At 31.4% G+C, this 16,579-nt stretch overlaps 2 protein-coding genes across 5 annotated transcripts in view; both read right to left on the reverse strand.

The window, feature by feature from the left end:
• The window catches only part of LOC124355546 (probable FAD synthase), a 26,289-nt gene extending 14,168 nt beyond the window's left edge, over nucleotides 1–12,121 (reverse strand). Inside the window, exon 1 of the mRNA XM_046806708.1 lies at nucleotides 10,024–12,121. The gene's annotated coding sequence lies outside the window, so the exon portion shown is untranslated. The remainder of the gene's footprint in view (nucleotides 1–10,023) is intronic.
• Nucleotides 12,122–15,395: 3,274 nt separating this feature from the next.
• LOC124353609 (protein SON) overlaps nucleotides 15,396–16,579 on the reverse strand; it is a 49,904-nt gene continuing 48,720 nt past the window's right edge. For all 4 annotated transcript variants that reach the window (XM_046803524.1, XM_046803526.1, XM_046803525.1 and 1 more), the window contains exon 15: nucleotides 15,396–16,134. In XM_046803524.1, the coding sequence (XP_046659480.1) occupies nucleotides 15,961–16,134 (174 nt within the window). In that variant the 3' untranslated portion in view covers nucleotides 15,396–15,960. The remainder of the gene's footprint in view (nucleotides 16,135–16,579) is intronic.

Genomic DNA, 16,579 nt, shown 5'->3' on the forward strand with positions numbered 1-16,579 from the left:
AAGTGCCATACATGAATTTTGGACTGGGTCGAAGAGGGTTTCTCTCCCGAATACAATAAATTGCCCACTTCCTTAAGTTGGTCGGCTTATCTCAGTTCAAACAGAAAGCTAAATCTGTTTAAAGTAATATTTTTTTACATATTTCTTTCTTGTTCTGTTGTTGTTGATATTAATCATTTGAACAGTAAGCCTTTGTTTAGTACTCAAATTAGCAACGTAAGTTGTTTTGTAAAGCAACATAATTGTTAAAAATTACTCAAGAATAAAGGCATTATTTATTTATATCTCAGTAAATATAAATATTCTGATCTCATTCATTGCCAATCCATTATTAAGGACCCAACAATGTCTTCTTATAGTTGTGTAGTGTTATTTCCCTCTGTGCAATAACTATTGATAGTAAGGTTTTACAAGAAATTTCTTACAAAGGTTTCTTTTGGTCTAGAGAAACCCCCTATTGTTTTTGACAGGAAACAATCTTATTGAAAACACCAAAGAACAAAAAGGCCCACCCTATACAGCATAAAATTGCAGCCTGGCGAAAGCTCAGAAGATTTTTTAACAAGAACACAGGAGGCATTGTCTTTTTAGAGATGCCACACTGGAAAGAAAAAACTATGGACCCGACAACAAACAGGTGATACAATATCCATTTTTCACCAGAATACAGACAGAGTATCCAATAAAATCGAGCAACCTGACCTTGTAGTTTTGATGAACACGATCAAAAAAAGGATACACTAAAAAGACAAGGCTAATATGATATACAGTGCCTCCTGATTACAGCAGGAAACACAACTTCTAGGGAGGAATTGCAATTTTTGCCAGAGACTGCTTAAAAACAATGTTGAACTTTGTGAAGAAATGGTCTGTGGGATAGCAGGCAATAGAGGAAAACTTGGCAAATCTTGCTTCTTTCTTGTTGGAGTCTACTGGAATCAAAGAAACACTGAACTAAGTTTAGAAATAATTTCTCAAGTCTTGGAAAGTATTCCGTCTGGTAAAAATCTGTAGTCATTATGGTGAATGTTAACATTGACAGCTTCCAAGAAAGAGAATGATTATATCCTCATGAGTGATATATTAAGTGGCCATAACATCAAGTAATTGAATCTTCCGCCAAAAAGAATATTGCCAACCTCAGTTGACTGTGTGTGCACCAACATCCACCACAAAGACATTATCGTCGAAGTAATGAATACATGAATATTGGACCACACTCAACAGTTCTGCACCATAAACTGGAAAAGTAAGATCCTCCTTTACCCATAAACAAGCACAGAAATTTTTATAATAAAAATCTGGTCAAATTAAAACCATTTCTTAGATTGGGCAGTAGTTTACAATGTAAGTGATGTAGAGGAATTGTATAATAATCTAAGTAGTAATTCTGAAGTAATTCTTTCATATACAATCGATCTCACATGCCTCCTAACTAGGCAAAGAAATAAAAAAGCACAAACATACTCTAACTGACCCAATGGCTGCACTGATGAAGACTATTCCTTTAAGCCCAAACAATATCATAGGGAGTGAACAAGACAAAACAACTGCAGCACAGCTTAAGAAACGGTCTGACCCCTGGCTGAAGCACCTCAGATGACAAGAACACATAAATGCAGTATTAAAAGCTCATAACAAGTCAAAAGCTTTATGGAAGATTATATATTCTAAGATGAACTCAAAAGAAGATAAAACTTTACCCACAGCTCTAGAAATTGATGGAGAACATATTAAAGATCCTACATTAGTCCCACAATTAGTTGCAGACCACCTGGACACTTTTTCGAAACATTGGCCATGAAACAATTCAATTAAATGACACCAGACACCACAACATTAGTACTACAACTGACATATAGAAAAGAAATATCTAAACTCATTCAATTCCTAGAAGCAAAAACCTCAAAAGTTCTGAAAACTTGCAAAGAACTAATTATTGCCCCCTAACAGAAATTATAAACAAATAATTTAACCTAGGCATTTGTACATCTGCGTTAAAACTAGCTAAAGTATATCCAAAATACAAACAGAGACGCTACTCAACCAGCCAATTATTATACAAACCAATATCACTAACACCCACTTTCTCTAAAGTAATAGAAAAACTTGTACTAACCAGACTCTTTCAACACCTAACAACTAATAAGCTACTAACTCCCGAACAGCATGGTTTCCTGCCTGGCAGATCAACAACAACACCGCCATTATGCTCGACTTCAGTAAAGCATTAGCCATGACCATCTCTGTCAAAATTAACTACTCTTGGAATACGAGGGCAAACTCTTAAGTGGTTTGAAAGCTACCTCACTGAATGGAGGCAAATTACAGAGGTTAAATATTCCACCAAAGGTCTAACACATCAAACAATTTCCAGGAATGCAAACTATCATGCGAGGAGTGCCCCAAGGCTCCATACTTGGACCAGTCCTGTTTATCCTATACAACAGCAATAACTTCCTCAGTACATACAAAACTTCATATATGCTAGATATATGCTGATAAGTGCTCCTAATAGGTAAAAAAACAAAACAAAAAGAACTTGAAATAGTTGAATATACCGCCATCAATATGACAGTGCAGTATTGCCATAGTAATAATCTTGTTGTTAATGAAAAAAACAAAGCAGTTAATTGTAGGACAGAACGAAAAACATCACTCGAAGACTCCCTGATCTGGAACCAGCATATCTCTGCAGAAACTCCAGTGCAGGATCGTATGTTATCCCCAGGATGTAATATATCAATGACACAGTAACAGCCAAAATTGCCTCTCACGCTCTCTATGAATCCCATCTTCGGTAAAGTCTGGGGAGGCACTGTACAGTCTGCGATGGGACTTCACCCATCAAAAGAGCTATCAGAAACATTGCAAACTTACATACAAGAGAATCCTGCAGGAAATCTTTTCTAGAGTTGAAAATTCTCAACACGGTTAATCTATATTTCCTGGAAACTGTAACTCACACACATCTCAAATTCTCACAACACCATAAACACACCTTAAACTTTTGCCTCCACATACATCACCTTACCTCTACAGAGACAAAACCAATGAATGCAGGAGCGAAACTGTGGAATACACTTCCAGAAAAGCTGAAGAAGACAGACTGACTAAAGTTTGGATGTTGACTGAAGCTCTGGCTTCAAGAACATCCCTTCTACTCCATCAGTGAATTCTTTGAACTCATCAAAAATATGTAACCCATAATTTAACTATACAAGTTTTGATTTTGAAGCATGTACTGTTCTCAATGAATATGTACAATAAAGATTGACTGATTTGAGGTCAAAAACGTAGAGTCCAGTTGTCTTTCTGTCTATATGATAACTCTTGATAATTCTAACCTGGAGGCTTGAAACTTGGTACATAAGTTCTCTTGGTCCAATAAGAAATATATTGATTTTGGTGTCTACAGGTCAAGTGAAAGTCTGTCTGTCTCTACGATATCTCTTGATAGAAAGGTCTTAGAGACTTGAATCTTGGTACGTAAGATTCTCTCAGTTTAAGGAAGAAGGGAAAAGGGTAGTCTGTGTGATAACTCTTTTGTTAAGCTCTGCCGGGATTCTCTGATGTATCGGTTTATTGTGCTTAACAGACTTACCTCTAAACGAGCATAGTTGTATAAGACATTCCGTTTTACATTTTTAAGGTAATTAAATAAAAGGAAAATTCTACAGAAAGTATGAATTTGAATGTCAATTCATAAATTTAAAAAATTACTTTTCATATAGTTATGTTAAGTTTAACATTTTCATGTTAAAGGCTGTTATTAATTTATTTTTTGCCATTTGATTTCTTCTTGCAAATGTGCTATGACAGAGAATTGTTAATCTTTTTATTTATACATACTGTAGAAGTTGTTAATATTTGTAGGAAACATTTTGAAAATGATCACCCATAGATCATTATTCAATAATTGAAGAGTACCTCAAGAGTTACATGTATCCCTGCTAAACATCTCTTAAAACATTCCCCAATAGTTGTTTAAGGAAAGCAATCAAACAGATCAAGTTATAATAATATTGTTTTGTTAAATTGTTTTGTTTTATGAAGAATATAGTTTGATTGTTTTTACGTAAACACAATTCCTCCATCAAACAAACAGGACACGACATACTGTAAATGATATGGACAATTATAGTGTCTCATCTCTGAAGATATAGTAACAAAATGCATAAATTGTTTCTTTTTTAAGTGCACAAAGATGTCTGAAATTAAATAAAAATTATGAAAACCATATAACCTCCCCTCTAAAGACAACAGGAATTAAATAGTCCAGTTTTTAAGAAAACAAAAGTTTAATTAATAATAACTTTGTGCGAACTGCATTTAATGTAACATTGTCAAAATAATAAACTATATTAATAAATAACCTGATATTAACAATAACAATACTTAACGATAATCTTAACCTTAATAACCTCAACTTAACAAGTTGACAATGGACAACAGAATGTTAGGAAATAACACAAACTGTTATTTAACCTGTTATTTAACACAGCATATAACAAATATTGCTATACTACACTGGAATGTACTTTCCTATAGAGTGATAAGATTACAGATAGAAATTCACAGTTCAAAAATAGCTCTAGCATTGAAGAGATAAATCGTAGATTGGTCCATAAGTATTAAATAGAAAGCTCTTATTAAATGTTTGCCCAAATAGTATTTAGATCTACCAAGATACAAGTTTCATCATAGTTTTCCCCTGACACAAAAATAATTAAACGTTTTTAAAAATACAAAAAATAATTAAAAAGATAAAAAAAATGAACAACTGTTAAAGTTGTATAGCTACAAACACGTGTAATAACTGTTAAATTAGCCAAAATAATGGACAATGGACTGTTCAAAATTAAATACACTGATGACTACAAAATATTCACAGTGTTAAAAAGATGTAGCTACTCAATAGCTTCAATGATTATAATAATTTGATCGATAACAAACAAATATACCATTTTCAAATCTTAATTCACTTCTAAAATAATAAGTTCACTTGTGAGATAAAACACAAAAAGAAAATGAACTGTTGAAGAGAGAATTTTATAAAGTACAATTTACATATAAATGATTTTAAAGATTTTTTTAGATGAGTAAACAACCATGCTATCTAATTTTATTATTATGTTCAGTGGGTATTGGTTCCACAGATACATTATATTTTTTCATATTAATTAATCTAAAATGTACTTTTAACATATTTATAAGATTTTTACATAATTGTTTGAACATTTTGGACAGTTATGATTTAATTTAAGTTATAATGCCACTAACGTTTTTGTTGTTTACAGGTTTTACTTTTAAAAGGAATTAAACAGAGCCTATTAAATTGGCTCTGACATTCAAAGAGTATAAATTTCGAATAATAAGCCCCAAAAAGTTTTTAGCAGAATAAAGCACAGAATTTACATATAGGGTAGAGTGAAAGGATAACAGAATTTCAGTCTTTTACCATTGTTCTGTTACAAGAATAGAACAAATAACATCTTTAATAAGTTTTGGAGGCATTGCCATAACACTAGATTCATGTGAGACTCCTACCTTCTCTAGTGTTCAGCAATTTCATGCAATTGTTGTGGAGGAGAAGGTTGGGCATCAAAAACTTTGTGCTAGGTGGTTCCAAAAACTAGAAGACCACAAAAACAAAGGTTTGCTCCATTGCTGAATTTCCTTGAAATCTATAATAATTATGGAAATGAAGTTCTTGACACATCATAACTGGTGATGAAACATGAATGAAGTGTGTTAATTGAGAAGACGGAAAGGGAGTCTATGAATGGGGATACACGCAATTTCCAAAAAAAAACTAGGAAAATGTGTCAAAACTCTGTGAGCCAGAAAGATTATGACAACTGTTTTCTTGAACAATAAAGTTGTAATTCTGGTTGACGTCCTTGAATGAGGCTCGGCAATCAATGCAGAAAGGTATTGTGAAACACTGCAGAAACTACAGTGAGAAAACAGCCCAAAAATTTTGTTTCTTCAGAACAATCCACGTCCACATACAGCCAACGCACCCAACAGTTTTTGGATGATATTGGACGGGAGATGTTTAAACATCCTTCATATAGCCCAGATCTAGTGCCATAAACACATAAACATGGATAGAGTGATTCAAAAATGTTTCTTGATTTTTTTACTTTCTCTCACCAAGACCCTTAAATACAAGAGGTACTTGATGACCTTCCATAAAGTTTTAGAGTTGAGTTTTTCTAAGATTTTGGTGATGGATGGATAATTTTGAGACCTATCAAAAACCAGATTTAAGTGATTTTATTAAAGTATCAGAGGAATTTGGAATGTTTCCATCAGTTCAAAATTTTGTTGAAAAAGATATGGGTTGGAAAAGAAATTAATGACAGCTGGTATATTAATTCTGAGATTCACTAAATCTACTGATGCATGTAATAGTAGAACAAATCAGAGATCTAAAACCTTTTAAAGTTAAAATAATAATAAATTTCCCTTTATTTGATAAAAAACCAGCAATCTGGATAAATACAGCACATTCACAATGAAATGGTGTTCAGAAGAGATATTGGATACAAAACTGTAAAAAGACTTCCTTATATACAGTTTAACCCAAGAAATAGAATCAAATAATTTATTGAACAAGATCAAGCACTCTTCTGAACAAAAGTAACAGGTTTAGTTCCTGATAATTTAAGATACATTTTGAACTGTAAAATATAAAAAAATGATTCATTAATTCAGTTGGATCTGGATAGGAAAATCCTGTAACAATGGTCAAATGTGATTTAAAAAGTTAAATGATAATATTTTACGGTAAAGTTAAAGATGTAAAAGTCGCAGTCTATATAAAAATATTATCCTAAAAACCAATAGTACAAATATTATAGAACAGTACCTGACAAGCTGATCCGACAGTTCATATTCTCTATATTTAAAGTTAAGAAGGATACATTTACCAATTACACTATACAAAATTTGATGAAAATGTCAGTTTAGCTGTAAAAGACATAAGTTCAGATTTACGTAAAGTTTATTTATTAACAAAAGTGATCATGAACTTAAATCCTTCGATGAAATCTAATTGTAACTGCTCTTTCTTAAACTGCCTTATGAGTGTATAGCAATACATCACAATAATACTATTACAGATGTTGGCTGTAACAAATGCCAGATGGGTAAAATTACAGTTTTTGTCTATTACAGTGGTGTATAAAAATAACAGTTCTGGATATTTAAAACTAATTTATATTAGTGACACTGATCAGATGTGAACATTACAAGTACATGCGGAGTGTTATTTACAACAAACACAAAATCAAGGCACAACTTACTGAAGATATGTTTAGCAATCTGGAAATGTTTTATTTGTAATTTCTGTAATAAGGAATACAAAACTAGAGGAGAATCAATATTCATGTTTATCTTGAACATTACAATAAGATTAGTTAAGTTCATTTTAAAAGAAAATGAAAAAAGTTATCTTTTTTTAACTAAGTTAGTACAAAATGAGGAGTTGCATTAGGAACATGTGTATGATTAATTTTACACAAGTAGAAAATATCAAGTTATACAATTTTCCATAAAAACATTAACAGAGCATAAATATCTGTTAAAACGCTCTTACAAATATGATTAATTTAAAATGTTTAAATACTTGAATTCTTAAGTCAGTGAATTCTGGAGTGCATTTATTCACTGCCCAAAGATTGCTGATTAAAAATTCAGGCCGGCATTAGAAGTGAAGGAACTATTTCTAATTTTAGTTACAGAACGTGTTAATCTGCGTAATATTACTAAATCTTTTCACAATGAAACAGAACGAAAACCCACAAAGGCCTGGCCGGTCCTTCTATATGGCTACTACCTGGGTGTCACCATGAACCTTTGGGCTAAGGCAATTTAGAGATTTTTATATAAATCGTTAAGTATTTAATATTACAAAATTCACGATTTAGTTTAACCGTGGCAACATAAAAAACTCATTAATCGTGTAACATCTGTTTGTTTTTCTAAACAATCTTATACTGAAATAAAAATTCTGCTGCTCTTGGCTCTATTAAATTTATGAAACTAGTACAGTCCTGTGTGGTTAATTTAAAACTAAATATTGGTAAAAAAAATGTGAGCATGTGAATTGTGCGACCAAGTCTAGTGCAAATCTACGTATCTATAACGAACCTTCTCAAACAAAACTGTGACTTTGTAGGAACCTTGCGATTTGTACTCAAAACATATTTTCCAACAACCAGAATTTGAAAATGGGAAGATTATAATAATCTTAGGATATAAATCTTATATTAATAGACAGCAAAACTATTTTGGCACTCATTACCAATATGTACTGATACAAACTTGAAAATACTTTAGTTTCTAATGGACTGAGCAAATTATAAATAATTTTGACTTTAAACTAGCAAAACACTTACAGTAAGTGATTTGAATGAAGATTTTTCCAAGTGAACATTAACGTATTTATTCAGGTCATAGTAAACTTTTGTTATAAATTAATAAGCAAAGAAAACGTTGAATGCCTTTATATAAACTTTTTCAAACTAACATAACTAATAACTCAGCAGTATGATTTGCCGATAATTTACGAATGCAATGCGTATGATTGTCTTTTACTCAATACATTAAAAGTAGAAAGATAGCAAAAACATCAGTTTACGGTCTGCTTAACATTTTTAACAAAAGGTCATACAAATTGAAGTAAAAACAATGTATATATCTAACCACACAACTTTCAACAGTACAATAAGTACTTTTATAAGTATAACCGATCTTAAATACGTAAGTAAAATGTTCACAATAACACATACAACCTTACGTACTAAAAGTATCCATTTCCTGATCCCAGAAAAATTTACAAAAATAAAGCACACAAGATATATAACATTTTTATCTACATGTGTACTATTTTCAATATTATATAAACATATTTCAGTAGGGTGAAACATATTTAAACTCTAACAATATAATATAGATCCTTGATTGGTATTAAAGCTTGATACATATGTAGTGTTGCATTTTTTCAGTAAAGGTAATATTAAAATACATAATTTAGAGCTTTTAAACTGTTTAGTTTATAGATTACATTAAAAATACTATTTTAAGTACATCATAAAATGCATACGAAGAGAAGACATGCTACCCTGGTTGAAAGTTTATATAGCGGAGCAGTGCATAATATATTTAGCCAATGGAATCCCTCCTGGTTTTCTTTTATATTTTTTAACAATATATTTTACTGAACGTAGGACTTAAATAATTAAGTACTCAATATTAAGATGTATAACTTTAACATAGTTTATTTGATTTTAAAATTACATCCGTGATATGTCACGAAATCGGAGTAATGGGCACAATTCTTTAAGGGCTGAGTTTTCACTTTGGTCTGCCACTTTAGTCCTTCTGTATAGTATTCTACCTTAAACTAGTTGCGGACAGTGGACTCACGGTCGATGACGAGAGTAGATATTAGAGTACCAGAACTCAACCCTATTCATCCTTTAATGATGATATTAGTCAACACTTTCAAATATTAAAACCAACCCTACAACTCTAGTGCTACCTAACCCAGTTAGGATACTTTGGTCCCCGTCTGGACAAGTGAATATTCCAGATAAAACCAGGATCGGAATGTTCCAACCACAACCAATATACATATCCCACGTCTGGCCAATTTCAAATCTACCGCGTCACTCGCTACAAACGTTTGTGTCACTAATAACACAGAGAGGTTATGGAACAAATTGTACTCCCTTTTCAAAATTGAAAATATTTAACAAATGAAAGCAAAACCAAAACATAATTTATTACATTGCTTTAGTGCCAACTGCTAAAATATTTTTACAAATAATAAAAAAAGTGACAACAGTGTGTATCTTACACTGTAAACCCACTACAACATGGTTTGCACACTTAAATTATTCTCGGTTTCTCTTGATTTTTTGGGATAAAACAAAATTTTATAGTACAAACCAAAGTCTACAAAAAATTATGTATCTTTGACAATTAGAAATAAATTGGAAAAATACTTACCGTAGAGTACTTTTACATGATTCTGTCCACATCGAGGTGTAACTATCACCACTTATCAAACTGTCATATTGATCCCATTTAGACTGATTAAAACGAAAAGTGAACAAATCATTTTATTCAGGCCACAATGCTGAATTACACTGATCAGATAGTGCACTAAGTAAAATTCAAGTTATGGTCATCAGTATCTTATCTCTCAATCTAACGCTATATAATAAACTGTGTTATGTGGGTCAGTTCAGTTCTTGCATCATTTTAATCCTGACAGAAATCACTTCGTTTTACTTGAATATTACTGAAATTTGGATGTTAACATATAACGATGGCAAGTGTCCAAAATCCTGTTATCCTTTCAAACATTCCATCCTCAATAATAAACTATAAGCAATGAATATTACTGTTCAAATGAAAACAGAACATCTATCCTCTGGGGAGCAATGTTTCATGATGGTGGAACAATGGAATGCCATGTTTATTAAAGTACACATTAATCCTTTCCCATCCGATTTGCAAGTGAGTACGTATGTTCGCAATCTGGAAAATTTATTTCCAAGCAAAATTTACAAAATATATGTTTTTAAGAACAGTTTTCACAATATATTGATTATATTTCTATGTAGGAGATAATTCTAATATATGACTTTAATTAATGTGAATTTTTTAACAAGTATTATGCCGTAAAACTACAAAACGTCATTAAAAATTGTATAAATGTACTTTTTATATCCTGTAATATTTAAAAAGTAGGTTTTTTTAAAGATTCTAATAATAATTGTTTACTTAACCTGATCTCTTAGAGGCCCAAAGTGCTTAGAAAAAGTGAATCGCTCAAATGGATTGCTTTATCTTGATTATAGTCATCCAATATTCTTTACCTACCAAAAGATGCATATTTCATCTTAAATCACTTGACCTTTTGACTACTTAGGTCAGATGTGGCCTATTCTGGGTCAAACTGATGATGCAAAGGGTATTGACCATTGAAAAATTTAGTTTAATTTTTAGTTGAGCACAAAATGAACATGTTTTATGGATTTTTTAAACTAACACAAAACAATACTTTCTAGTATTACGTTTTTTATGGGGACACGTTAAAATGTCACTTCCACAACAATTCCCATGACTAAATATAATTATGCACTGACTGTCAATATTATTAAACATCAGCTTTAGAATCACATTTAGGTAGTTGTTCACCAACAACTATTTACAACTTAAGTAAATGAGAAGCTAAGTACGATATGGTCTATCTACACCAGATAGCTGATAACAGAGTTAATATTACAATATGTTATCAGGAATCTGTAACAAATTTAATATATTTCTCATAGACAGGAGTCACTTCTAAAACTGCTTTCATTTGTATTCACGTGCTTGTATTCTAAATTGTGCGGATTAAAAAAAGTGATAGGCTGTCACTACTTGCTATTTTTTCCAAATAAAAACAAAAAAATTCAGTGATGCAAGAGATCCTAGAAATATATCTATCATATGAGGGTTTGTTTTTTTAACCTCTGATATTCCTTCTATGTAAACCAGAGATGATAGAGACCAGTGTGTACTTGAGACTTTGAGATTACAGTGTGTGTCAACTTATTCTTTTACTGTAAAATAAACACTAAATAGAATGCCACAAGTGTCACAGTTGGGTGGGTTTTGAGGGCCTAGACGAAGAATAGTTTCTTTTGGCATTTATATTTTTGGTGTAGAGAAAATCAATAAACTGGTTTGATGAATTTTAAGCTCTGACGTCAGATGAGGCAATAGCTCTCCCATTGGTCAGCTTATCTAGCGTGATCTGTCTGTCTAAATGAATGTCTGCTGGACGCTTATCCACCAGTGTACTTTCGGATTAGTTTTGGATACGACATAGTTCGAGAGCGGTCGCTCATCGAAGTGAGGGCATTGTCCGATGGCCCTTTCGTCCTCCGCTAGTAGTGTGACGATGTTTAAACCTGTTAGTTGTAGTTCTTTTGGTAGTTCGAGACAAGTGATGTAGTTTAACCCTCCGGCTGGCAACGTCGTAAATTACGACTCATTTTTTCCCGCCGTGAACTGGCAGAGTCGTAATATATGACTCATTAAACATCGTCTACTAATTACGTCATAGTTCTGATAATTACCGCTCGAATCGCATAAAAGTTATATCACTTTAATCACAAGATCCCAAGCCTTCTAATAATGTATTCACTTTTATATATATATATATATATATATATATGAATATTTGTTCTTTTACTGGCCGCTAAAAGCTCCCGACTACTTCCACGTGACGCGACTCGGCAACTGTTAGTGCTTGTATATAGTCTTGTTTTTTTTAATTGTAATTTTATTTGTAAATAAAAGAGTTTATAACTATGTATTTTCTTTTTGTGCATAAGTAAGTGAACATTATGCATATTTTAGATTTTTAAATAAAATTAATTTTGAGTTTTTTTTAATGGCATAATATAAAAAAAGTGTTTTTTGAAAAAAAAAAGTTTTGAGTTCTGACCATCAAACATCCACCATTATTCAGTTAAGCCAAATTATAATTATGTTTATATTGTACAACATATTCTGCAGAGTAAGTTGATGTATAACACTTTTGTGTTTTCTCCAATAATTAATTGTACAGGATAAAAAATTAAAAACTCTGCACGAAGCTTCAAAACAGGGTGCCAGTCAAGGCTCAAATGCGCGCCAGCCGGAGGGTTAATACAGTACATATAATAAAGTTGTTTGTTAAAGTGGTTTTAAAAGATGTAGATTAAAAATTGTTCATTAAATTTGTTTTTTAATTTTGTCTCTGTCAGTTTGTTTTTGTAAAAGTTGCATCGCTCTGTTTGGAAAATGGATTAGCTTTTACATTGTGATAATGTGTTGTATTTTATGTGCTCTAAAATCTGCAGCCACCCTCCCCCAAGGACTGAAGCATTTCAGGCTGACAAACGTTCTTATTCCAACTGACATTAACTTCCCTAGAGGTTCAACTCAACTTCCCTTTTAAAGCCCATTAGAAGTTGAAATAACCAACCCTCATATTACTCTGTTACATTGAGAAACTCCAATTAACATTATTAAATTTACAAAATCTATTACAGTGTTTAATTATAGTAGTTACAAGTGTTACATACAATAGAGTGTAAATCTGACTGTCCATCACACAAGTTGTGCTCAAAGACAAAAATATATATATATATTTGCTTTTATAAATACAATAGTACTAGATCTATGATCACAACCCACAATTGTGCCCCTTGCAGTTATAATGCCTTGAGTGTATCTCCATAACATGTTAAAATCACTGTTTTATTTACAATATTATTTTATAAAAACTTCAAACATTTACAAACATATTTATTAAAGTCCCCTGACTGGACTAATCACAGTAATATACTTAAAACATTACTTGTTTTGTGAATCTATCTGTCATTAGTCAATTCTCTGTACAACAAAAATAACATCCATAACAAAGATTTTTTTTTAATACTAAAATAAAACGTATTTGTGCTGCTAAATTATGTTATCACTGATATACTTTAAACAAAATGTGTCAACAAATACTAATTATTATAGGTAATTAAAATTAATTTTTCTTTACAAAATTACAACAGGACTTTGGCTTCAAGACATTAATGTATTAACTAACAGTTTCTTGGTAAAAAATATACCTGCTAGAATGTGAAATACATTTTTCAAGAATATATAAATGGAAAATAATAAATACATAATAAAAATAGTTATAGTGGAATTATTTTTTGCCAGCTCAAAATAATTTACTCATTTGGAATGGCATCTCAAAAGTGTTGTGTTTTTTGCCTGATGAGCATTTGTTGTACAATTTTTTTTACTTTGTTAACTTAATGTATCTGATTTATATTAAATTCAAACTGTACCAAAGGTAACCAGTCAATTGTGAAATTGCCTTACACCACACCAAATGTTCACTATCTCGAGACTTTGTATGATAGCCATATTTTATATCTAATTGAATATCTGTGTTTTGGGTTCGATTTTCATTTGTAGTATTTCAGACTCTGTTGACTTGGTGCATTTATACGAGATTACAATTTTGTGGCAAGTCCGGTGAATGAACTGTCTTAAATTTCGTTTGGCTTAAATCGTAGTTGGCTTGTTCAATAATGAACAGGATTAGTTTAAACAGGGGGAAAACAAATTTAACATTAATTACATGAGTTAAAATAAACACAGATCCTTATTCCATAATATGCCTTATCTTGCTTTATTCAGAATCTGTGATTTCCTTGAAAAATTTATGACTTTACAAATGGTTTAATCTGTACTGTTGCAATGTGGTAAGAATATTTTCTTGCTATATATATATATATATATATATATATATATATATATATATATATTTATTTATTTATTACCAATACTTAAATTATGTTTAAACACTCATTTTTATATAGCTGTTAAAAAAAGGTTACTGCCGTCTGTCAAAAACTTATGGAAGACAAAAAAATTGTCAACGCGCACAAAGTCAATTCATTATAAAGAATAAAATTAGTAACTCATTTGGTATGATAAATATATAACACTAAAAACTTATTTTTACTGTTTCTGTGTTACCATAATTAAGAAAATTCATACCGAGACATAATTATGTTTATTTCAAAACTGAAAATACATTTTCTCAGTTATTGACCTCCTGAGGCACTTAATTTAATTAAGGTAATTATTTTTATCAGTAAATTAGGTTATAATAAGATAAGTTATTGGTGCCAAATTTCAACAACTTAAACTGATTTAGAGCTATGATTTTTTCAAGAAAACATACAGACAGACACCACACAAACAAAACGGAAATATGTTCAAAGGATTTTTTTACCAATTAAATCATTTAGCAAAATTTTCTCCAGCATTATTCTAACACCTGGATAAGTGTACCCAGCAAAAACACATTTCTTAACGTTTCGATTTGACTATTACAAAAAAATCCCATCTGATTAGTTATTACAGTAGGTATTTATATTAATAAACCGTATTTGTTTAGTAACAGTAAAGTTGCATAGAAATCAATTTACAGAAAAATGGTTAAATTGTTTTCAAACTTTTATTGCTTCTGAAATAATTATATTTGAATTTATGGCTTTATCTGTTTATGGGAGTACAACATCAATCAGGCCCGTTGTTTTATAAATTACATCTTTTTTTAAGCAGCTATCACCAATAGTATAAACTAGGTTTTATATTAAATGGTAAATAATTAGTATTTACTAGAAAAAAAAAAAAAATTAAAGAAATGAGAATCTTTGTAGGAGTAAAAGGTGGGTTGTCCTCATACGAGGGATCCATGTTTACAAGAAGCCAAGTTCCCGTTGCTCATGAAAACGGACTAATATTTTATATATAAAACAATATATAGATAAAAATTTGAAATAAGATAATTTTTAATTTATTGCACAGTAAATTAACATTTATTACATACAAAATAGTATATAATATATTCTGAAATGGTTTTTTTCAATTTAAACATTGAAACCGAAGTTGTCCAACACAATTAACTCTGCACTAATGTATATAAGACTAAATCTATGTACAAAACTAACTTAGTTCCACATCAAATGTAAAAATCCTAGTCGGCAAACAGTTTTAATAAACATAATTTGTCCTAGTCTAGGGGCAGATCAGTTGTTACATTTAATATATAAAATATTATGATTTGTTAAAAATTGTCAAAATGTTTTATTTTGAAACGGTTTTAGTAAACAGTAATTGTCCTAGTTCAGGATAGACCGACTTTTGTGATTAATAAATCAAAAGATTTATTAATATTTCTTGAGAAAAAGTCAATATTCACCCTTTTGATCGGCAGCAGACACGACTGACCTTCAACTTGAACTCACACCAACTTGTCTCCAACGAAAAGTGCGATGGTGTAATGAGTCTCTTTGGCAACATTAGACGTGCGGCAAAATGCACGGACACGGGTCAGACATGACTGCGCAGGTCGGACAGCGCACGTGTGTTCCTGCTCACGACCAGCTCCAGTGCGCGCAGCCGCCGCAACACCACCTCACACAGCTGGTGACACGCGAGCGGCTCACTGCCCCAATCATGAAGCTCCTCACGCAGCTCGGCCTGATGTTTCAAGAGCTCGCACATCTGTCACAATACAATTTCTTGTCAACAGTGTTACAGCTATCAAAGTACAAATAGGTTTCACCTCACACTGATCTGTAGCACTTTGAGCTTGTAGTTTGGATAGTAGAGTTTAGAAAACAAAACAGAGGGCCCAAATTACAGCCTTGACGCACTCCTGAATTGGATATGAATCCATCAGAATAGGTTAGTACTCTAAATGTCCTGTTTAAAAGCTAAGAAAGATTTGGTTTAGCAAATAAGATCAAGAGAAAATCCGTAAGTCGGAAATTTTCAAAATACATGTGATGAGGGAGCTCACTGATTACCTTTTTGGAAGTCACGATAGATGAAGATATGTTAGATAACTCTAGACTTTGATTAAATTTTCAAAATTTACACTACTTTACATTAAATAATAAAAAAAAGAATAAGCATTTTACCAACATATAAATTATTTTATATTAAT

The sequence above is a fragment of the Homalodisca vitripennis genome, chromosome 2, assembly GCF_021130785.1.
Source record: "Homalodisca vitripennis isolate AUS2020 chromosome 2, UT_GWSS_2.1, whole genome shotgun sequence".
In the NCBI taxonomy this organism is placed as follows: domain Eukaryota; kingdom Metazoa; phylum Arthropoda; class Insecta; order Hemiptera; family Cicadellidae; genus Homalodisca; species Homalodisca vitripennis.